The sequence below is a fragment of the Rhinopithecus roxellana genome, chromosome 21 (assembly GCF_007565055.1).
Source record: "Rhinopithecus roxellana isolate Shanxi Qingling chromosome 21, ASM756505v1, whole genome shotgun sequence".
NCBI classification, from domain to species: Eukaryota; Metazoa; Chordata; class Mammalia; order Primates; family Cercopithecidae; genus Rhinopithecus; species Rhinopithecus roxellana.
The window spans coordinates 67,150,263-67,174,871 of NC_044569.1; the positions used below are offsets into that span (position 1 = coordinate 67,150,263).

The 24,609-nt window shown below is 40.1% G+C and overlaps 1 protein-coding gene across 1 annotated transcript in view; it reads left to right on the forward strand.

Moving 5' to 3' along the window:
* PHLPP1 (PH domain and leucine rich repeat protein phosphatase 1) overlaps positions 1-24,609 on the forward strand; it is a 271,730-nt gene that overhangs the window by 125,372 nt on the left and 121,749 nt on the right. The window contains exons 3-4 of the mRNA XM_010388805.2: positions 455-580; positions 23,934-24,100. Of these exons, the coding sequence (XP_010387107.2) occupies positions 455-580; positions 23,934-24,100 (293 nt within the window). The remainder of the gene's footprint in view (positions 1-454; positions 581-23,933; positions 24,101-24,609) is intronic.

Below are 24,609 nucleotides of genomic sequence, written 5' to 3' on the forward strand. Positions count from 1 at the left end.
AGGACTTGAAAGTTCTCATGGTAGGGTTTTATTTCAGGTTAATTTCAGTTTAACAGTAATGTTTTCAATACTTATTTAACATGCTTGAAGACTTCTTAAGTAAAAATTCCTACGTAAAATCTTAAGTAAAATTTCTAAGAGGAAGTAAGAACCCCAGCCACCCTATTGTTAGGTTAGAAGAATAAGAAAGGGAGTCTGGACTAATTTTGAACAGGAAGAGGAGAATTTCACTGTGGTGGGGAAATATAGTAAAGATAAAACTCCTCTTTTTTTTGGTTTCCTTGTAATTCAAATTGGGCGATCATATGCAGGAACTTAGTTCTCAGTAATGAGTAACGTATATAGGGAAAGATGCAAATACATGCAGGCTCCTTGATCAGAGACATAGTTAGTGAAATACATCAGTGGTTCTGCTGTCTGACTTATTTCTGCTTCTCTCTGTTTGCTTTTATAGGTAGAAGAAGTGAAAAAGCACCAACACTGTTTAGCATTTAGCTCCTCTGGACCCCAAAGCCAGACTTACTACATTTGCTTTGATACTTTCACAGAATACTTAAGGTGGCTGCGACAAGTCTCCAAGGTAAGCAAGCATTTAACCCAGGAATCAACTCAGCTTCTAGCTAGCTGCAAAGTTCCTTTCTGCTTTAGCTGGGTCTAAAATATAGTTAGTTACACACATTTTTTTTTCCCCCAGATACTGTCAGTAATTAGCAATTTTTAGTTTTTTAAAAACTAATTTTGCCTGAAAAGTGGCTTTTTAAAAATTGTTTTTTACTTGCCCAGTTTTGTTTATACTTAAAAATAAATTGGTCTGTAGATTGGCATTACTCTCTTAATGTTGTAGATAAAAAACATGAGATTGAGAATATTTGAGGGACTGGCCCAGGCTAAGACAACTGTAAAACCACAAAATACCCAGAGAATTGCTACAAATTTCCCTTCTTTCTCTGACTGTTTTTTCATATAAATAGTCCAATATTATACCATCTCCCCTTCACCTTTATTCTGCCTTTTCAGTGATTTAATTTTTTTATCTTATTTTGGCCATTATATTCCTCTGATTTAATAAGATCACCCTGTCCCATGAAATAATATATAGTACTTTTGACCAGGCACACTGGCTCAATCCTGTAATCCCAGCACTTTGGAAGGCTGAGACAGGCGGATCACTTGAGTTCAGGAGTTCAAGACCAGCCTGGCCAAAATGGTGAAACCCTGTCTCTACTAAAAATACAAAAAAATTAGCCGGGTATGATGGTACGCACCTGTAGTCACAGATCCTGGGGAGGCTGAGGCATGAGAATGAGGCATGAGAAAGGTGGAGGTTGCAATGAGCCGAGATCGCACCATTACACTACAGCCTGGGTGACAGAGTGAGACTCCGAATTAAAAAAATATATAATATATAATATAATATTATATTATTTATAATATAATTATGTATTATATATTATATATTATGTACATTACATAATATATTGTATATTATAATTGTATAATTATATATATAATAAATGCAGATTTTATATATAGTAAATGCCTAGTAAATGCAGGTGTTCATTACAGTACTTTTCCCTTCTCCAATTTTAAAAACCAGATATATGTTTCAAAAATGTTATATAATAATTATATATAGTTACATATAATTATATAATATCTAGTACTTTTGTGTTTAATGTAAACCAGAGTAACATTATAAATAAGACAAATAAATGGTGATATTTCAGGTAACCTGTGTAAGAATGTTTTTATATCTCATTTAGAGAATTATGTGTAAAATAATGGGGTGGATTGCAGTCCTTAGTGCCTTGGTTTGGGTGTTGTTTTTGAAATGATGAAATCTCTCTAGGGTGCCAGGAGCATTACAATGGAATATGCTTTCATATTTTTGAATTGATAATTTAACTTGTTCTCTTAGTTCAGTGTGATTCAGATTGCTGTGTGATGTAATTATTTGTCAAGTGAATGAGTAAGGAAATAACTTTGGAAAACAGTTAAGAGAAAATCAGAGAACAGTATCTAGAAAATCATTTTGAAATACTGGCCATATTTTAATTACCAGGTAAAAACCGTTGCCTGATGATGAAATATCATTTAGGAGAATTGGTTTTTCTTCCTTTTAGAGAAGAAACAGTGGGTAGAGAGTTTCGGTTGATAGGGCTTAGAAAATTCTCTCAACCTAGTAGACAAATGGAGGTTCTAAATGTGTAAGGCAGCACTCCTGCAGGAAAAAGTTGGGAAGAGGACCCTTGTTGTTCAGATTCATGTGTAGAATTAATGTGATATTAGAAGTATACCTGTCTGGTTTTAAAATTATTCATGTGGTTACAGATTGAGGAGATATTAAATAATTGGGCTTTTATATTTATAATTTATCATTTTTATTGTGCTTTTGTATGCATTTGTATACAAGTGGTTTTATGGATTGAAAGCAGTGAGTCAATTGCCTACACTCTGCTTTATTCAGAATAAAATGCCTAACTAGGACCAAAGTGCAGCACATTTCTTTCTGTATAGAGATGTTGATATTTTAAAGCAACTTTTACATTATTAACTTTTTCTTTATTTTGGAATACTTTTATAATTACAGAAAAGTTGCAAAGATAGTACAGGGAATTCTCAAACATAGTTTCCCAACCCCCTCACTCAGTTTACCAGACGTATTACTACAATATATCTCTCAAGTGTAAGAAACCATCATTAGTACATAACTCTGAACTAACCTGTGGAATTTATTTTTTTGTTTTATTTTTGTTTGAGACAGAGCCTTGCTCTGTTGCCCAGGCTGGAGTGCAGTGGCACGGTCTTGGGTCACTACAACCTCCGCCTCCTGGGTTCAAGCAGTTCTCCTGCCTCAGCCTCCTGAGTAGCTGGGATTACAGGCATGTACTACCATGACCAGCTAATGTTTGTCTTTTTAGTAGAGATGGGGTTTCACCTTGTTGGCCAGGCTGCTTTTGAACTCTGACCTCAAATGATCCACCCGCCTTGACCTTTCAAAGTGCTGGAGCTATAGGCGTGAGCCAGTGTGCCTGACCTTTATTTGGATTTCACTAGTTTTTCCATTGCCTTTTTTCTGTTTTGAGATCTAATTCAGGATACCACATTGCATTTGATTGTCATGTCTCCTTTGTCTCTAGTGACAGTTTTTCACTTTTCTGTGTTTTTCATTCTTTCTCTCTCTCTCTCTCTTTTTTTTTTTTTTTTTTTTTTTTGAGGTGGAGTCTTGCTCTGTCATCCAGGCTGGAGTGTAATGACATGGTCTTGTCTCACTGCAACCTCTACCTCCAGGTTCAAGTGATTCTCCTGTCTCAGCCTACCGAGTAGCTTTGACTGCAGGCATATGCCACCATACCCGGCTAAGTTTTTGTGTTTTTAGTAGAGACGGGGTTTCACTATGTTGGCCAGGCTAGTGTCCAACTCCTGACCTCATGATCCGCCCACCTCGACCTACCAAAGTTGTGGGATTACAGGCGTGAGCCACTGCAACTGGCCCACTTTTCTGTGTTTTTCATGACCTTGACAGTTTTGAGGAATACTGATGAGGTATTCCTCAAAAGTGCTGAAATGCCCTGCAGTTGTATGTAGACAATAATTCACACACATATACATATACAGCATACATTTTATACTTACAAAAAGTGGAGCTGAGTATTTCTAAGAGGGCAGAGGGACTTTGATTTGATTATCTTAGATTACTGGTATTGACTACAACTAATTAGAATAAGAACTTTTTGGCCGGGCGCGGTGGCTCAAGCCTGTAATCCCAGCACTTTGGGAGGCCGAGATGGGCGGATCACAAGGTCAGGAGATCGAGACCATCCTGGCTAATACGGTGAAACCCTGTCTCTACTAAAGAATACAAAAAATTAGCCGGTCGACGAGGCGGGCGCCTGTAGTCCCAGCTACTTGGGAGGCGGAGGCAGGAGAATGGCGTAAACCTGGGAGGCGGAGCTTGCAGTGAGCTGAGATCCGGCCACCACACTCCAGCCTGGGCGACAGAGCCAGACTCCGTCTCAAAAAAAAAAAAAAAAAAAAAAAAAACTTTAACCTTCTTTCCATTTAGAAAGGCTTTGATTAGAGAAACTGTGTAGTGTTGGGGTCAAGAATTTGAGTTTCAAAGTAAGGCAGGCATGGATTCAACCATTTCCTGGTCATGTGGTTTTATCTAAGTTGCAAATTTTAAACTTTTTCATCTAATAAGGAGAATAATAATAGTACTTACCTTTTAGAGCTCATATGAGATATGCATATAATAGATTTATACTGGCACATAGTAAGTGAGTAGAACTAACTAACTCAATAAAATAATTTCATGACTGTCATCCCTGATTGGTCAAATAATATTTTAAAGTATTATCTATTTGCATGTGTATTTTCAGCAGACAAAGACACGGGTCTTGGTTTGTCTGCACAAGTTACCTTTTGCTGCTCTTAACAACAATGGCAGCCTTTTGGGGAAAGGATGGCAGACATTGGGGAAATGATTTCCTCCTGAGAAGTTGGGGTGGGGAATAGAGGGCGATACATTTTAGTTAATGCAGATTTTCTTTTTTTTTTTTTTTTTTTTTTTTCTTGAGATGGAGTCTTGCTCTGTCGCTGAGCCTGGAGTGCAGTAGTGTGATCTCGGCTCATTGCAACCTCTTCCTCCTGGGTTCAAGCAATTCTCCCACCTCAGCCTCCCGAGTAGCTGGAATTACAGGCATGCGCCACCATGCTGGGCTAATTTTTTTGTATTTTTAGTAGAAACAGGGTTTCACCATGTTGGCTAGGCTGGTCTCGAACTCCTGACCTCAGGTGATCCACCTGCCTCGGCCTCCCAAAGTGTTGGGATTACAGGCGTGAGCCACCGCGCCCGGCCTAGTAAATGCAGATTTTCAATACAGTACTTTTCCCTTCTCCAATTTTAAAAAACAGATATATATTTCAAAAATGTTTAGCAGTTACGGTTAGTGAATTAAGGACAAATGAATTGTAAAGGACTGATTAAAAGAGGTTAGATATTATAAAAGAAATGGGTGAAGGAACGCCCTGTTTGGGTTTGAATCCTATATAAAACATGGCCACACCCTTCTTTAAGCGTTGTATGTTGAGGATAATCTTGTGATAATGTCGTTTCCTTTTTAACCTAGCATCTAGGGAGAGTAGACTAGAATCTCGCTCCATTTGGGAATATATGCCTACAGGGAATTTGACATGGGTAAGGTTGATTGTTATAAGCTCCTCCGGCTTCCAGTTTCCTCCTTCAGTTGTCATCTGCTCTTCCTCCTATGTAGGTATTAGGAAGTTACATCATTTAGTCACACTCACTGTTACTATGGAAGTGTTTAGTTTCTTTTCTTCATATTGAGAAACAAAACATTCTCAGAATAGTCTTTACATCTTGATGTTTAGATAAGGATTCATTTTGATAAGGACCTAAAAGAAAAACAAACCAACAGAAACAAAAGTTTCTGATTTTTAATAACTGTCCCCACCCCAGAGTAGGAGGGCAAAAAAGAAACAAATTTCCATTATTTTTGAATTAAAATGAATTAATGTAAAAGGAATGTAATGTAAAAGGAAAGTTCTTTATTTTCAGTTTTTATTTCTGGATTTTCAGATACAAGAGAGGTGTTACTTTTTGTTCTGATTTGTTTCATTTGATTTTGGGAAAATTTATAGAAGTTTATTAATCAGATGTGTTTTACCAAGATAGCCTCTTATACTTACTGTTTTTAAACCTTAGCACTTAATATTACTTGCCAAAATAATATCCAAGGCAGTCTCTTTAGAGTTTTTATTTTGGATGTGTTTTAGTGGTGGATAGTGTGGAAGAGCTCCTCTGGGAGGATTACATATATTGGTTGTAAATTCATTCCTAAAATATTAATGCACGGCATGCTGTAAAAATTGAGTTAACCTCCTTTATATACAGTTTAAAAACGGCTCTGTTTGTTCAACATAGGTACATGTATCCAGCATGTTTTCAAAGTGGTTGGAGGGTCAGTGATATGAAAAGGCTACGGCTAAGCTGAGGGAGTAACAGGAACATGCAGAAGAGCTCCTATCAGTTATATGAGTAATGCTGACCTGGGTATCCATCTTGGTGGTCCACTTTTTAGAGTGCGTTCATTGTGGATATGTTGATTGATCCTGTGAATTCTTTTCAAAGTTAGGCTTTCATGTGAATCTGTAGCATGTCTTAGTTTTAATTTAAAAGTTTAGTAACTTGTGTAACACCGTATTATTCTACTTTAAAGTCTGTTTTTTGGCCGGGCACGGTGGCTCATGCCTGTAATCCCAACACTGTGGGAGGCTGAGGAGGGTGGATCACCTGAGGTTAGGAGTTCAAGACCAGCCCGGCCAACATGGTGAGACCCCCCATCTCTACAAAAAATACAAAAATTAGCCGGGCATGATGGCAGGTGCCTGTAATCCCAGCTAATCAGGAGACTGAGACAGGAGAATCGCTTTTGAACCCAGGAGGCAAAGGTTGCAGTGAGTCAAGATTGTGCCACTGCACTCCAGCCTGGGTGACAGAGCAAGATTGCATCTCAAAAAAATAAATAAATAAATAAATAAAAACAAAGTATTTTTCTTTTTTCCATGGAAGATTAAAAGTGGATTCAGGTCAGTGACTTAGTGTTGTGTCCCTTCCCCCCCCCCCCCTTTTTTTTTACTACTTATTATGGAAAATGTCAAATATTCTGAAATAGAGATAATCATGTAGTAACCCCCACACACCTGTGCCCCGGCTTCCACAGTTACCGTCTCCTGGTCAGTGGGCTGTTATCGGTGTGCCCCCTTTCTCTCTGGATTATTACAAAGCAAACCCCAGACATTATTTCACTCACAACTATTTTCACATGTGTGTGTATAACTCTAGAAGGTGAGGACTCTTGTTATAATTACTCTTCTTACAACACCGTTATCTATGTGTGTGTGTTTTTTAAAGAATGGATAATTCAGGTAAAGATTATAGAGTTGATTCAGGTGTCTTATTCCTGAAATAGCAACATAGCATGTGATACCCAAGAAAATATACAACACTTATGGAAAAGGGCATATTGTAAGCTACGCTTTTAACTTTTTATTAGGCAGATGTAATGCTCTTAAATTTTGATTAGAGCTAGACGAAAATGAGAACAATTTACTACATGGCACACTTCTAAATTCAGTATTTTGAATCTGAATAGTAACATGACTAAATTGAAAGTGATGGAGCCCTGCAGTTAGGGACACGATGTCTAATCATAAGCATTTTATCTTAAAAATTGTTCCAGTTCTCTTGTGTAGGGAAAAGGAAAAGGCACAGCATGACCTCTTCCGAGGACCTCAAACCTGGCCAGTTTAGTTGGTTATAACATGGTCACAATGAAAACAGCATTGTAAATTCAGGCCTCCTGGAGGGCCATGAACCTGTCTGCTTGTCTTTCTCTCTGTGCTGATCAGTGGCTGACAGTTGCAGGTGACTGTGACTGTCACAGTCGTTATCTCTCCTGCTGTGTAGCTCTCAGTAGTGTTTAATTCTAGGCCATTGACTTGAAGGAAAAAGTCACTGCATTGAACTTCTGGTTGCTGTGATTGGAGTGCACCCTAAACATGCACAGTGTAGGCAAATCGGAGCCACATTTCATGCCGAACGATCCCATGAAATGATGAGCAAACATCACCCTTTTAAATAAGAGTAAGGCACATGGTGAATCACAGTTGAACTTTTGGTTTCATTTGCTTAGAAACAGTATCTTACTGTCTAGATTTTACTCAAGGAATACTTAACTAATCAATTGAGTCAAATTATTCTAGTATAACAAGATTCAGGTTTCCAGCATATCGATTTGTGTTATTAGATGTAATTACAAGGAACCCTTTAATATGACTTAGACATCTTTTACCCATATTTTGCCTCTTAACTTGAAGTGTAGTTCAGGAAGTCTGCTGCCTTTTGTTAGCATGGTCTGCCACTTGTCCTTTAGGGATTGTGCTGTAGTTTGTAACTTTGAGGTTGTAATGATAAGAAGCTTTGCTATCAATACTGTTCTACTGAGGAGTCAAGGGCTTTTCTGGAAACCCTCACTTCACATTTTACACCCAGTGTTTTTGGATGAAGAATCGAGGGCCCTTTGATCTAACAAGCCTACTATAGAATCTAAATGGAATGAAGGGGCTGGGTGCAGTGACTTACGCCTGTAATCCCAGCACTTTGGGAGGCCAAGGCAGGTTGATCACCTGAGGTTAGGAGCTCAAGACCAGCCTGGCCAACATGGTGAAAACCTGTCTCCACTAAAAATACAAAAAAAATTAGCCAGCCATGGTGGCAGGTGCCTGTAATCGCAGCTACCCGGGAGGCTGAGGTAGGAGAATCGCTTGAATTCAGGAGGCGGAGGTTGCAGTGAGCCGAGATGGTACCACTGCACTCCAGTCTGGGCAATGAGAGCAAAACTCCATGTCAAAAAAAAATAATAATAATAAATGGAACTGTGGGTCTGAATGACGTGAATCCTGAGAAGATTGCTCTTGTACGTACCAATTCTGTAGTGACAAGAAAAGTTTGTGAGAAAAGTTTGGAAATTTAGTATATGAGTTAATATATGAGATATTTGGGTATATGAAGACTTCAAGGAGGCAGTGGGCAAGCTGAGTCTTTTAAGGGTAAATAGGTGTTCACCTTGCGGACAAGAAAAGTAAATTCATTTCAAGAAGGATAGGTCAAGTATGCGCAGAGGCAGTTTGCAGAGATATCCTGTAAAGATCATATCACACAAGTCTGAGAAGTGTGGAAAAAAAAAAAAAGAAATAAGAAGCTATAGTAAATGAGTGCTGGCCAGTAAATTTCCTGCTAGTTCCATTTCATTTTCTTGTAGAAATATGACTGTAAGTTACCCAGTATTGTCATTAACTTTCCAATATAGTAATGGATTTGTTATGTAAAAAATTACCTTATGGAATCTTTGTTACAGTTAGAAGGCAGCAGTCTATGAAGTTAGAGAACTTATAAATTCTGCTTTGAATTTAGGGAGAAGGTAACATATTTTGGATTGTATTAAGTTTTTTGTTACACATAAAATTAAGTCAGTAAAAAAATAACAGAATGATCTCTTTACAGATATAATTATGCTTCATCTATACCTGTCTTATTTCCACACTGCTAATCCCTTCTATTCCTTTTTTTTTTTTTTTCTTTTTCCTGTAGCGGCTCTTGTTTCTGAAATCCTAGTTAATATATTCCTGAAGAAGAGGTTTTCACTTCAATTCTAAAGCTATTTCAGTTTAGAACTATTTAATTTTATTTTCTCTAAAGTTTGATAATCCAATTGTAAACAAATGGCAAAAATACCTAGTTTGTTTACCATCTCATAACAAAAGAAGCATGTTTTTGTGAAGCAGAGCTCATTTGTATAATTATACTGTTACCATTTTAAATGCATCTAATGTACTTCCATCTTCCTTCCTCCTGTCTTCTCATCTCTTCCCCCTTTCTTTCTCCATCTGTGTTGCAATTAGCAGTTGTTGTTCTCACTGTCCAGCAAAGAGAGATGGGGAGGGGGAGGGAGGAAAGAGAGGACTCTTCTGTCCTTTCTTTGTGCCAGGCACCAGGCTCCATGTGGATTGCCACGACCTCAGCAAATGGAAATGTGTTCCTTGTGTGTTCTTGGTGGAACTCTGGAAACATTTTCCCAGGAGACCTTAAAAAAGTTTGGTTGGGGTCTGTACTTCTGTTATTAGTACTTTAAAATACTTGTAGGTTTGATCTGTATAAATGTTATCTTTAATAAAATAACTTCTAGGGTTCAAGGGAGGAACTTACAGTTACATTTTAAAGTTGTAAAATGTTGTTTTAATACTGGTAAGGGCCCTTGTAAGGTAGTTGACAAGAAGGGAATATTAATATTAACTGCAGTTTTCTAAAAGAATTGTGCCACCAGTTATTTGACATTTTCTTTGAAAACATTCTTTAGTTTAACCTTGAATTCTAGTCTTCAACAACAAACGACTCTTAGTTCAGAGACTTAAGATTTGGAAAAGATCAGACTCTCACACCATCCCACCCATGTCTGTAGGCATTTCCAACATCTGTAGTGTCTGATGTGACAGTTTTTCCTTATAAGTGAACTGAAGTCTTCATTCCTATAGCTTTGACTCATTGACCCAAGTTTTTCTATCTGGTACAATGCAAGAAAATTCGACTCCTTTTCCTATTTAATAACCTCTGAATATTGTTGAGTTACCAGGATCCATGCCCTTGCACTGCCCTTTCTGCTCCTTAGCAGTCTATTTTCAGCAGAAGTATCCCTGGCAATTCCAACAATTCCTTCTGTCGCTTGGTTCTCAGATACTTTATCTCATAGCTTTTTTCCTGGGTGCTCTCTGATTTGTTGACATCCTTGCAGATCTCATCTGATCAGCACGGAATATGTGACCATTATTTTCCCTACTTTAGACATTATGTCCAAAGTGAATTAGTTACCTATTTGTGAGGTCAACCCTAAAAGAAAATATTTTTGCTCTTTTCCTCCCTCAACTTGTTGATCTATTTTGTAAACAATATCATTATTTACTGTACCAAATTGATACTATAGTGACAACAATAATGCACATAGTAATAACTAACATTTTGGTAACTTTTACTATTTGGCAAGCACTGTGCAAGATACTTTGTAGTAGCCCTGTGAAGTAGGTGATGATAACAATTCTATGAGGTTGGTTTTTTGTTGATTTTTTTTTTTTGAGTTGGGGTCTCACTCTGTCGCTCAGGCTGCTGTGCAGTGGCATGATTACAGCTCATTCCAGGCTTTGACCTTCCAGGCTCAAGTGATCCTCCCACCTCAGCCTCCCGAGTAGCCGGGACACAGGCATGCGCCACCACTCCCAACTAATTTTTGTATTTTTTGTAGAGATGGGGTCTTGCCATGTTGCCCAGGTTGGCCTTGAGCTCCTGGGCTGAAGCAGTCCTTCCACCTTGGCCTCCCAAAGTCCTGGGATAATAGGTACAAGCTACTGCACCCAGCCTGTGGTTGGGTGCAACAACCACCAAAAGATAATATCTTTTAGATATTATTATCCCCATTTTGCAGATGAGGGAACTGATATATAAAGTATTCAATTACTGCTTTATGCATTAGGTTCTACTACCTTATTCCTTTTACTTAATTATACTTCCAGTGTTTTACAGTAGTTGGAAGGGACTGAAAACAAAGATTTAAATAATAACTGAGATTTACTGAAAATATCTCAATAAGGTACTTTATATACAAAGTTGGCAGCTGAATCCAGGCAGCCCAGTAGTATGACAAAGGGTAATTTCTCAAGCAGTCTGTTTATTGGAGTATGCTGCTAAAAGACACTTGAGCATAGTCACTCTACATCGCTCATTCCTCTTAAATGATGACCAAGAGTTATTTAAGACGTCTGAGATGCTTTCTGAGTCATTCAAAGCAGACTGAATTGTTTTCAATGGCGAGGGAACGACTGTTGTCTGATTCTTTGCAAACTGGTCAAATATTGTTATATCAGGGAACTTAGTGTATGTGATTAACCAGATATCTGTATCTGGTCGTGTTATATTTTAAAGTTAATTTCTTTTAATCTGAGGGTTTAGACCAATTTAAATGTATATCTACCAGGTGGCCGGGTGTGGTGGCTTACGCCTGTAATCCCACCACTTTGGAAGGCTGAGGTGGGTGGATCACCTGAGGTCAGGAGTTGGAGACCAGCCTGGCCAACATGGTGAAACCCCTCTCTACTAAAAATACAAAAATTAGCCAGGCATTGTAGCACATGCCTGTAATCCCAGCTACTCAGGAGGCTGAGTGAGGCAGGAGAGTTGTTTGAATCCGGGAGGCTGAGCCAAGATCACACCATTGCACTCCAGCCTGGGTGATAGATTGAGATTCTGTCTCAAAAAAAAAAAAAAAAAAATATAACAGGCATGGTGGATGGTGGTTCACACCTGTAATCCCAACACTTTGGGAGGCTGAGTGGGGAAGATCACTTGAGGCTGGGAGTTCAAGGCAAGCCTGGGCAACATAGCAAGGCCCTGTCTCTACAAAACAATATATATACACACACACACATATATCCATTAAAGTTTAGTTCCCATTATGTACTTAGGATTTTTTGAGTCCCTAGTATTTTTAACCCAGAAAATTAAATTTTCTACACCTGCTCTGAAGGGTTAAATTCTTCTACCCACTGGTCTAATTTATTATTTTATAAAGCAGGAAATAGTGGAATATTTGGAAAAAAACAATCTATGAATTCTGTATTAAACATACTGAACCTTGTGTATTAGACTTGGAACTTAAACATCAATTTTTTTTTTTTTTTTGTATTTTAAAAACAAAAGAGGCCGGTTGTGGTGGCTCACGCCTGTAATCCCAGCACTTTGGGAGGCTGAGGCAGGTGGATCACAAGGTCAGAGGTTCAAGACCAGCCTGGCCAACATGCTGAAACCCCATCTCTACTAAAAATACAAAAATTAGCTGGGTGTGGTGGCAGGCACCTGTAATCCCAGCTGCTCAGGTGGCTGAGGCAGGAGAATTGCTTGAACTTGGGAGGTGGAGGTTGCAGTGAGCCGAGATTGCACTACTGTACTCCAGGCTGGGTGACAGAGCAAGACTCCATCTCGGGGAGAAAAAACAAACAAACAAGTAGTTCATTTCTAGTAGTAAAACCACTTGAATAGTATTTGTGTTATGTATTTTAATAGAAAGCTAGAATGTAAGTTCTTCGTGGTTCATTTCTCCTTTGTTAAGGCACTGTCACCTTTGGGGAAATGCTGCCATGATGTTCAGAAACATTCTCAGGTAGTAACATTTGAAAGAGATTGTTTATACATATTTTGCCAATAAGGAACTCAGGAAGGAACTCTGAGTTCAGATTTGATCTCCACCCCAGCTGACCTCTTATTTTTTTGTTGTTACTGCGAAACACAATGGGGTTTGTGTGTGTGGGAGGGAGATAACTGCTAGAGTGACACCGGTGGCTCATGATTTTGGAAAGCTGTTGGTGACATCTCCTCTGACCCTATACAGTTGCTTCTGACTCCTAAAGAGTCAGGTGCCGGGTCCACATTTTCACTTTTGGCTGCATGATGAGCTCACTGGACAAATGTAGCAGAAGTGTCTGTGAATACGTGGCTCATATTGTCAAGGGAGGGGACTGTGTCGGCACTGATGCTGTCGACATGGAGCTCTGAGGATTGTTCTTGGCCCTGTGTGTGCTCTCACTGCATCATCTTCAGTGAATCATAGTTATTTAGATGTGTGTGTCCTCAAGAAGCTAAGCTTTCGGAGACAAAGACTGCATCTCTCCAGTACCTGGTACAGTTCCTGGTTCATAAAAGGCAAATAACAAATGTATATTGAATGATTCACTCAGATTAGCTTGATGGCCCCACGCGTGCTGCCTCCTCAGTCCCATCCCTTCACCTCTGCTGGCAGAGAGAGCTGGAGATACCTTGGAGGATCTCTTGATCTGGAGTTCTCTTGATTGGCTTTTTAAATATTGTTATAGTTTGGTCCTCGAACAGTGAGCCAGGGATTTCGTTTCGTTTTGTTTTCTTCCCCAGCCTGCAGTTCTCTCCATATTCTTATTTTTGGGTCTTTGAACTATATTTTAACAGGTACCTCATAGCCCATCATTTTAAAATCTTAGGTCCTACTTCTCCCAAATGCTCTTGCCCTCATAGAATACCATCTCTCTTATTTATTTATTTATGAGATGGAGTCTTGCTCTGTCGCCCAGGCTGGAGTGCAGTGGTGCGATCTCGGCTCACTGCAAGCTCCGCCTGCCGGGTTCAAGCAATTCTCTTGCCTCAGTCTCCTGAGTAGCTGGGATTACAGGTGTGCGCCACCACACTCAGCTAATTTTTGTATTTTTAGTAGAGACGGGGTATCGCCATGTTGGTCAGACTGGTCTCAAACTCCTGACCTCATGATCTGCCCTCCTCGGCCTCCCAAAGTGCTGGGATTACAGGTGTGAGCCACTGTGCCCGGCCCATCTCTCATAGCCTGCCTGGATTTTCCTGTTGTCTTCATTGATTTGCTATGTCATTACCTTGAATCATTTTAAATGTTGTATAATTTGTGTAATCTTCTTTTCTTTTTTTCTGAGACAAGATCTCCCCGTCACCCCTGCTGGAGGGCAGCGACACAATTATAGTTCACTGCAGCTTCAAGCTTCTGGGCTCAGCTTCCCATGGAGCTGGGACTCTAGGCACGTGCCACCACACCTGGCCAATTTTTTAATTTAACTTTGCAGAGATAGGGTCTTGCTATGTTGTCCAGACTGGTCTCAACTTCCTGGACTCAAGTGGTCCTCCCACCTCAGCCTCCCAAAGCGTAGAGATTACAGGCATGAGCCACTGTGCCTGGCCCATATTTTATTTCTTGTATATCTTTAAGTATAAAACTGGTAGCTTTGATATGCTTTTATTGGAACATTATGAAGATATATGATGTAATTAATTTTTTTTGTTTTGAGACGGAGTCTTGCTCTGTCCCCCAGGCTGGAGTGCAGTGGCGCGATCTCGGCTCACTGCAAGCTCCGCCTCCTGGATTCACACCATTCTCCTGCCTCAGCCGCCCGAGTAGCTGGGACTACAGGCGCCCGCCACCACACCCAGCTAATTTTTTGTATTTTTAGTAGAGACGGCATTTCACCGTATTAGCCAGGATGGTCTCAATCTCCTGACCTCATGATCCACCCGCCTCGGCCTCCCAAAGTGCTGGGATTACGAGCGTGAGCCACTGCGCCCAGCTGATGTAATTAATGTTATAGGAATGTTTTCTGCATCTGTTGTTAAATAGGTTAGTATAAGAGCAAAAGATGAGATGTCATTATGAAAAGCTTTGAGGTCGAGCTAAGGCATTTCTATAGTGTTTGTGTGTTTATTTGCTTGTCTGTTTGTTTGTTTTGAGACTGAGTCTCCCTCTGTTGCCCAGGCTGGAGTGCAGTGGCGTGATCTCAGCTCACTGCAACCTCCACCTCCTCGGTTCAAGCGATTCTTCTGCCTCAGCCTCCCAAGTAGCTGGGATTACAGGCATGTGCCACCACGCTTGGCTAATTTTGGTATTTATTAATAGAGGCAGGATTCCGCCATATTGGCCAGGCTGGTCTCAAGCTCCTGACCTCAGGTGATCCATCCACCTCAACCTTCCAAACTGCTGGGATTATAGGTGTAAACCACCACACCCATTTAGTTGTGTTGTGTTTTGTTTTGTTTTGTTTTGTTTTGTTTTGTTTTGTTTTTTGTTTGAGACAGAATTTTGCTGTGGTGCCCAGGCTGGAGTGCAGTGGCACAATCTTGGCTCACTGCAGCCTCGACTTCCTGGGCTTAGGCAGTCCTCCACCTCAGCACCCTGGGTAGCTGGAACTATAGATGTTCACTACCACCCTTGCTAATTTTTTTAATTTTTGCAGAGATGGTGTTTCACCATGTTGCCTAGGCTGGTCTTGAACTTCTGAAGTCAAGTGATCTGCCCACCTTGGCCTCCTAAAGTGCTGGGATTACAGGCATGAGTCACCACACCCATCCTTCTATAGAATTTCTTTAAAGAAATGATGGCATGTTGTGAAGCAGTGGAAATTAAAATGTTTGTTAAAATTCAAGGTTTTGTTTGATATAAAATAGTATAAAATTGTATTGATAAAGATAAAATTGAAACAAGTAGAGTTGTTAGAATGCTTAACTGATAAATATTAATAAACTTTATTCTAAATTTATATTCTCCTACCTCATGTCTTCCCAAAGCATTCTTTGGGAGATGAGAATTAAAAGTAGGTCAGCTGAGGTTAAGAATTGTTTATAATTCTTATTCCCCAGAGACTATCCCTGTAGCCAGAAGCATAATTTCCCAAGCCACTGAAGACTGCACTAGAGCAATTGATGACTCATAATGCTGGTTGACAGCAGCCGTTTTTTTGTTTTTTGGTTTTTTTTTTTTTTTTTTTTTTTTTTTGGTGAGACAGAGTCTGGCTCTATCACCAGGCTGGAGTGCAGTGGTGCAGTGCAGTGGCATAATCTTAGCTCACTGCAGCCTTTGCCTCCTGGGTTCAAGCGATTCTTCTGCTTCAGCCTTTCGAGTAGCTGGGACTGTAGGTGCGCGCCACCACGCCCAGCTAATTTTTGTATTTTTAGTAGAGATGGGGTTTCACCATGTTTACCAGGATGGTCTTGATCTCTTGACCTCGTGATCCACCCGCCTTGGCCTCCCGAAGTGCTGGGATTGCAGGCATGAGCCACCGTGCCTGGCAGGTTGACAGCAGTCTTTTACTTCACACAAGCAGGATTATTTGTGCTGTTTCAGCTGCTTTAACCAAACATTTTAGAGTCATTCTGGTTAATTTTGAGCATGCTATGCACATAATAAGGATAAACACAACTCGACTAAAGTATAGAGGGGACAAAAAACATCACATGAATGTTACTGTGAACTTTCCCTTGCCTGTGAAAGACGAATGATGTAGTACAGTCCTCTTGCAAGGAAAGATGAGAATTTTGAAAGCATGGCAGGGATAGGGTAAGGATAGGACAGATAGATTGGTTTAGAAATGCAACCCAGCCACACTCGGAGGAGGGACATTTTTGTCATAAGGGGCCTAATAAAAGGCAAAGAAATGACTTAAGAAAGTGTCAAGCTGAGTAATATGTTAGAAATGTGTGGCCACCCATTGAGTCATCTGAAAATTTTGTTGTTCACGTTAGCATTTTTTAATAGTGCAGTGTTCTTTAGAGGAAATATTTTGAGGACCCAATGAACCCTCCTTCCCCCGTGTATATTTACAAGTCATTTGGGAAAAAAAGAGACACCCTGAGCAGGTAGTTGGAGATTATGTTCATTTTGATGTATCTCTCAGAGTGTGTCCATCGTGATAGAAAAGTCCCATTTAATTTACTAACTCAATTAGCCTTACTTTTTTTTCTTTTTTGTTGTTGTTGTTTTGTTTTGTTTTTGAGATGGAGACTTGCTCTTGTTGCCCAGGCTGGAGTGCAGTGGCATGGTCTTGGCTCACTGCCACCTCTGCCTCAAGTTCCTACCTCAGCCTCCTGAGTAGCTGAGATTACATGTGCCTGCCACCTCACCCAGCTAATTTTTGTATTTTCAGTAGCGATGGAGTTTCCCCATGTTGGCCAGGCTGGTCTCGAACTCCTGACCTCAAGTGATCTGCCCCCCTTGGCCCCACAAAGTGCTGAGATTACAGATGTGAGCCACTGCCCCCAGCCTGTTATTGTTAATACAGGCTGAAACTGACTTTCGATGCCACAGTTACCTTCAACTAATCACAACTTGAATCTATTCATTTGTAGTTCATTGATGGTCTGGCTGATTGCAGTTTATCTGTGTAATTGCTCAAGATGACAAGAGCATTGGCTTATATCTCGTAGACTTTTTTGTTTTACAGACTTTTATTGCTTGCAGTGGTAGACGTTGCTGCGGGGATACTTGATCTACAGAGCCTCTCCTTTTTTTTTAAATGGATAAAATGGTATTACTGCAGCAACATGTTAAGGTGATCAGGGCAGGTGTTAGTCTACTTTAGAGATAAGGAAACTGAAGGACAAGTAAGGGAAGTGACTTATTCAAAGTCACGTTGCTAGTAAGTAGAACTGTTCCTACCTACCCCACATACTGTTCAGCTGGTGCCCTTTCTCCTGTATGTCAAGTTGTGTGGACTTCACCTTTGTGCCTTCAACTGTCTTGTCTGTGGTTATAAGTACAGTAGCTTTTGCCAAAAAGGAATTTATATTCTAATTATGAGATCCTTTAGAAGCTTTCTGTACCAAAGATTTGAGGCACCTTCTATGTATGCTTATTTCACTTCCCAAATTTCTATAACCTCTTATACTTTTCCTGTAAGCTTTAAAATTTTGATTAGGTGCTCACTGGATGGCATCACCATTGCCCAGTTGGATAAGTTGTGTGGGATTGGAGTGGGCAGAGCCTATGATGTCAAGGAATGATGCCCCATGGGGATTCACTGCTCCTCCGAAATCTGTATTTGGTCAGCAGATGGTCTCTACTGCTTCTCCCGAGGAGGACTCACTGTCTCTGACCACCTCATCTTCATTTCTAAGGCTTAAACATATCCTGAGGAGTACATCTAATTTTCTTTGCTCTAGTTATGTTATTTTATGATGGGGATTAGAGGAGCCTCCCTTCTGGTGAGATCTGAACTTTATTCCAGGTCTTGACCTGATGGCATAGAGTTAATAGTACAGGCTCTTGTTCAAACTCTAGTCCTGTTACTTTTTTTTTTTTTTTTTTTTGAGATGCAGTTTCACTCTTGTCACCCAAGCTGGAATATAATGGCTCAATCTTGGTTCACTGCAACCTCCGCCTCCCAGTTTCAAGTGATTCTCCTGCCTTAGCCTCCCGAGTAACTGGGATTACAGGCACCCACCTCCATGCCAGGTTAATTTTTGTATTTTTAGTAGAGACAGGGTTTCACCATGTTGACCAGGCTGGTCTCAAACTCCTGTCCTCAAATGATCCACCCACCTTGGCCTCCCATAGTGTTGGGATTACAGGTGTGAGCCGCTGCACCCAGCCTGATCCTGCTACTTTTTAAACAGGCCTTAGGCGCACACTCTTTGACTCAGTTTAACCTTTACCTTTGAAACAAGGGTAAGTTCTTACTGCACAGAGTTGTTGTGAATTTTAAGCTAAATATTGTATCTTAGGCTCTTGGAAGAGTGCCTATCACAAAGAAAGCACTACTTAAATGTTAACTATTATTATTATTGTTACTTAGAAAAGGAAAATGCTAGAATAATAAAGGCTACTTGCTCTGAGGTGTGTACATGTGGTTTTTTGATTAATATTTTTTTATGTATGTAGGTCTTTCTTATTTCAGGCAGGATCTCAGTTTTAATAGCTGCTGTGTAGGTGGGTCACAGGTTCTTTAGATAGTCCAGCTGGTAGTTTTCTCATTTCGGAATCAAACCATACCTTCTAAGTAGAGTGCTTTCCTCTTTTTGTGGTAGAGCCCTGATGTGCCCAGGTTGCTCTGAGTAGAAGCACTTAAATCTCCCATTCTGTTGCAGCTCATGGGACTGGGCAGTGGTGTAGCTAGTGGTAGCTTTTGTGGTCATCTTTGCAGCTCACTGCCTCGTGGCCATGTTAACATGATGAGTCTATGCTCTCATGATAGACGTTCCTAGTTCTGCATAGCTCACACAGGACTGCCCTTGCTTGTAGCCTCGTTAATGTGGTTTCCTCCTCCTTGTTTCCAGCAGAAACAGCTTACGGTCTAGAATGAGGAAAGGAAGCCAATACAACTTGATGTTAAATCATTTTCTCTTAAATAGTCCAAAGGGAGTATTTAGTGGGATGCTTCATTTGAAATGGAATTTGTCTTCTTCAAAGTGGTTGCCACATGAAAGGATGCACCAGATGCAGAGGCCGCCTGGTGAGAAAGGAGGAGGTATAAGGTCGTCCTCTGGCCATTCTTCCAGCAAGATGTTTTGAGGGTCCTCCCAAGTACTCAGCGTGGGTTTATATCAGTAAGCAAAATAGAAAAATTCTTTCCTTTATGGAGCTTACAATCTAGAGACAAAGGCAGAGAAAAAATAAGAAAATTCCTTGGTACAGTAGGCCCTCCTTACCTGCGAGTTTCCCATTTCAGATTCAACCAACCATGGATCAAAACCTGCCGACACGGAGGGCTGAGTGTACTATGGCATTTTATGTCAGGGACTTGAGCATCTGTGGATTTTGGTACCTGCTGGGGTCCAGGAACTAATCCCCAGTGAATATGGAGCGTTGACCCTACATTGGTGATCACCCCATACTTCTCAGAACCTTTCCACACATCCCATTTCACTCACCTTAAAAGCCAGAGTCCTTACAAGGCCTGAAGGTCCCACAGGGTCTGCTGCTTGCCCCATATCCCCTGCCCATTTACCTTCTGACCTCGTTGCCTTATTATCAGTGTTCTCAGGTCCCTCGGACATGCCAAGTATGCTCCTTTTACAAATTTTTTGTATTATTATTTTTTTTATTTGAGACTGGATCTGGCTTTATTGCCCAGGCTGGAATGCCGTGGTATGCAACCTCGACCTTCTGGGCTCAAGTGATCCTTCCACCACAGCCTCCCAAGTGGCTGGGACTATAAGCACGTACCACCACGCCCAGCTAATGAAAAATTTTTTTTCTTAGTAGAGATGATGGTCTCACTATATTGCCCAGGCTGGTCTTAAACTTCTGGGCTCAAACAGTCCTCCCACCCTAGCCTCCCAAAGTGCTGGGATTACAGGCATGAGCCACCATACCTGGCTAAGGCATGCTTCTCTAAGGGCCCTAACTCTGGGTACTTCCTCTGCCTGGCAGCATCTTCTTCCAGATAAATCCTATCAGCCAACTTTTCCTGTTTTTCCTTGCTAAATGTTGTCTTTTCAGTGGGGAACACCCTCACTAACCTATTTAAATTACAATCCACCACCTTCCTAGCAATCTTGACCCCCCTTTCTCAAGCTGTTTTTTTTTTTATTCGTAGTGCTTACCAATTTTTTTAACGTATAATTTATTTATTTGTAAAGAAAGCTTAATAGGGGAGGGATCTTCATTTTGTTTTCTGAAGTATATTAAGGGCTCACCTAGAATAGTAATTGGCACCTCTGGTAGATATTCAGTGAACATGTTGAATGAATGAAAATGAAAAGTACAATGGAAAAAATAAAGAAGGGTTGTATCAGTTTCCTGTGGCTGCTGTTAACATATTAACAAACCCTCGGTGGCTTAAAACAATAGAAATTTATGATCTCATGGTATATATTGCACATATAATTATTCATCCATATAATATATGGAGGTGTGTGTGTTATGTTAAAAATTGTTTTCATAAATGGAATGTGTCATGCTGCAGTTTGCATTTGTATCAAGTCAGATTGATACATATGGATCTAGCTCCTTCATTTTAACTGCAGCTCTAAGCAGCTGATTCTCTTTCTCTCCTGGTTTCAGAATATGTAAATCCCAGAGAAGTCCTTTGATTAACCTAACTTGGGTCCCATGCTAGCACCTGTTGGATTAGCCTGTGGCTTCAGCAGATAGGACACTCAGATTGCTCAGACCTGGAGTGCATGCCTACCCACGAATGCAGAGCATCTGGGTACTTTGTTTGCAGTTCCCCTTAGGATCATGAGTTTGAAAGAGAAAGGATTTGGGGCAGACAAAAAATACAGATTTCTACTGAGGCTTCAAGTTTGGGCTCGGACGTTACATCCTCCGGGAATCCTTTTCTGACCCCTGGGATTCCGTTCTGTGTCCTTGCACTTCCTATTCTTGTAACAGTTATCATGTAGTATCTTAATTACCCTGTCCTCTTGATGTGTACTCATTCAGGGCAGACTGTCTGTCTTGTTTTCCTGTTGTGTCTCAGGAAATAAAAGGCTTGCCACACACCATTAAGTAGATGTTCAACACATGTTTTTGAATGAATGCTTCCACTAACTAGCAGAGCTTTCAACCTCACTTTCTATAAACAGGTTCCCATCCACTTCCTATGAATGCCATAGGAATCCCGTGTGGCGTAGTGCTTTTGCACCTACTTTCAGACCCATTAACTTTCTATCTCTTTTTACATCTTTCTTTGTATGAGTGGTTTGGCCCTGTTTGGCATTTTCTTTTTCTTATTTAATGGTGAAAATTCACAGAAAGATAAAATAGGTAAAATGCAAACTCAGACTTCTTGGTAAAGTCTTTAGAGATAAGTCCTGCCCAGCTTTTCTCACCCCAGTATACCTTTAGCTTTCACGTGTGCACAGTAATTTCTCCTAACCTCAAATATTCCATCAGCAGAACTGTTTATTTTTTTGAGACAGAGTCTCTGTCTGTCACCCAGGCTGGAGTGCAATGGCATGATCTCGGCTCACTGCAACCTCGGCCTCCTGGGTTCAAGCAATTCTGCTGCCTCAGCCTCCTGAGTAGCTGGGATTACAGGCACCCACCACCACGCCCAGCTAATTTTTGTATTTTTAGTAGAAACAGGGTTTCACCATGTTGGCCAGGCTGATCTCTAACTTCTGACTTCAAATGATCCACCTGCCTCGGCCTCCCAAAGTGCTGGGATTACAGATGTGAGCCACCATGCCCAACCTAGCAGAACATATGCAGATTTACTTCTGGATACTTTCAGCAGCAGGAGAGTATGGATTTTAGTGGATATAAAATGTGAATGAAGCTGGGTGTGGTGGCTCATGCCTGTAATCCAGCACTTTGGGAGGCTGATGTGAGAGGATCAACCTAGCCCAGTAGTTTGAGACCATCCTGGGCAACGTGGCAAGACCCTGCCCCTACTTTATTATTTAAAAAAAACATTTTTTAAATAAAAAATAAAATGTGAATGATTTGATTTGGAAATGGTAGTGTTAGTAGTAGTACTAGTAATAGTAATAGCAGTTAACATTTACTGAGTGCTTTTTCTGTGCCAGGCATGTAGAAGTAGGTACCATCTTTATACCTGTTATACAGATGAGAAAACTGGATCTTACATCAGTGATCTATTCAAGTTATCTCAGCTCCTGAGTGGTGGCACTGGGCTGTGAATCTGGACACTGAACTCAGAACCATACATCTAAGGACTATGTTCTACTGCCTTGTATAATTAGAAACAGAAATCTGGGGTTTGGTAAAAGAAAAAGACATCAGACTGATCACAGATAAGCAGTGAAATTTCTGCCCTAAAGCTTTGGTAAAGATAAATAGGGAGAATTAACCAAAGTTTTAGAACTATATTCCCATTGCCTCTGTGAGAAGAGAAAACCAATATGTGTGAAGGTGGGGCTAAAGCCACGTGCTTTAGCATAAATTGGCACTGTGTTACCTACAATATTGGAAAGAACATTTGAGAAATACAGGGTGGTCAGTGAGTTTTCTGCTTCCCACATAAAAGTTGGTCTTTCTGGCCTTGGGAGGAGTCATTTAACCAGGAAGGCATTGAACATCTGGATAAATACTTAGACATAAAATAAGTTTTACATAAAATAGTTACATGAAGCAAAGCACAATGAATTTATAAGCATTTCACTGAAACTGTGAAGAGAGGCAACCTGGAAAGTTTGTAGCAGACAGGCAGTAGAATCTGATTCTACTATACCATGAATTGAAGATGTGTACAAGGTCAGTTATACTCTTTTTCTTTATTTGTGCTATTTTAAAATCAGTATATACAATGACTTTCATATGTTCAGTTTAGATCTTAGTATCTGTCTCTTGACCGTGTATTTACTCGATAGCTCTGAATTCTCTTTCTGTGGGAGAGAATTATTCCTTATGTTTTCAGGAATAAAACTCCTACATTGGAGGAGATTACTGCTATCAATAAACCCAGTGGAGTAATCTGTGTTCTTTCCAGCCTGTCTCCTATGCTAGGTTACTGTACATACCCTCCAGGCAGGGACATTTTCATGCTTTTATAAAGTACTTAGCTCGAATACTAAGTACAGACATGCATTACTTAATGACAGGAATATATCCTGAGAAATGTGTTGTTAGGCAATTTCTTCATGGTGCAAACATCAGCGTGTACTTACACAAACCTAGATGGTGTAGCCAACTACACACCTAGGCTGTTGCTCCTAGGTTACAAACCTGTGTAGCATGTTACTGTACCGAATCTGTGGGCAGTTGTAACAAAATGGTAAGTATTTGTGTATCTAAACATAGAAAAGGCAGTGTGTTGTGCTATGACATTATGATAGCTGCCATATCACTAGGTGATAGGAATTTTTCGGCTTTATAATCTTGTGGGACTGCTGTGTGTGATATGTTATTGACTGAAAGGTTGGTATGCGGCACGTGACTGAATACTGTGTTGGTTTATATTTGGACTAACAGTGCTACTTTCATAGAATATCTATTCCAAATTGGGATTATCTTATTTCTATCCATAGAAAGTAGTTATAGGATAAGTGGATGGTATTAAAATTAAGTTTTATCCCTCTTTAGGTTGCATCCCAGCGCATTAGCTCAGTGGACCTCTCATGTTGTAGCCTGGAACATCTGCCTGCCAACCTCTTCTACAGCCAAGACCTCACTCATCTCAATTTAAAACAAAACTTCCTAAGGCAAAACCCTAGCCTTCCAGCTGCCAGGGGGCTTAATGAACTGCAAAGGTAAGCCTGCAGAAATGGGTGGATCATGAGGAAGGGGTGGGGGCAGAATGAACTTCTGCTTGTTATCTCTTGAATATTCTCACTAAAAAAACTAGTGTGTAAACTTTCTCTTTCAAAAAACAGAGTAATAGGACTTTGTTTATTAGTGAGGACATTACCAATTCTCAATCTGAGATTTTTTTAAGGTTCTTGCTTTTGAAACTAATGATTTATGATATTTATTAATTGGATAGAGTTGCGTAAGAACAATTCTCCTTTAACAACTTTTATTCCCATCTAAAAATGCATCTGCAAACAGTAACATTTGGTGTGTTACTTCTGAACTTCAGATGTTTGTTCAGATTAAATTTTTTTCTTTTGAAATTTATGAAAGGTCAGTTTTTCCCGTGAAAAGGCATTTCCTTAGAAATTTAAGAACCAGCGTTTAAATCCATTTATGTCATGTCATCTGGGTGATTAATATGTAGGTTTCAAGAGTCACATGTTAAATAGAACCTGCTCCTTTATTT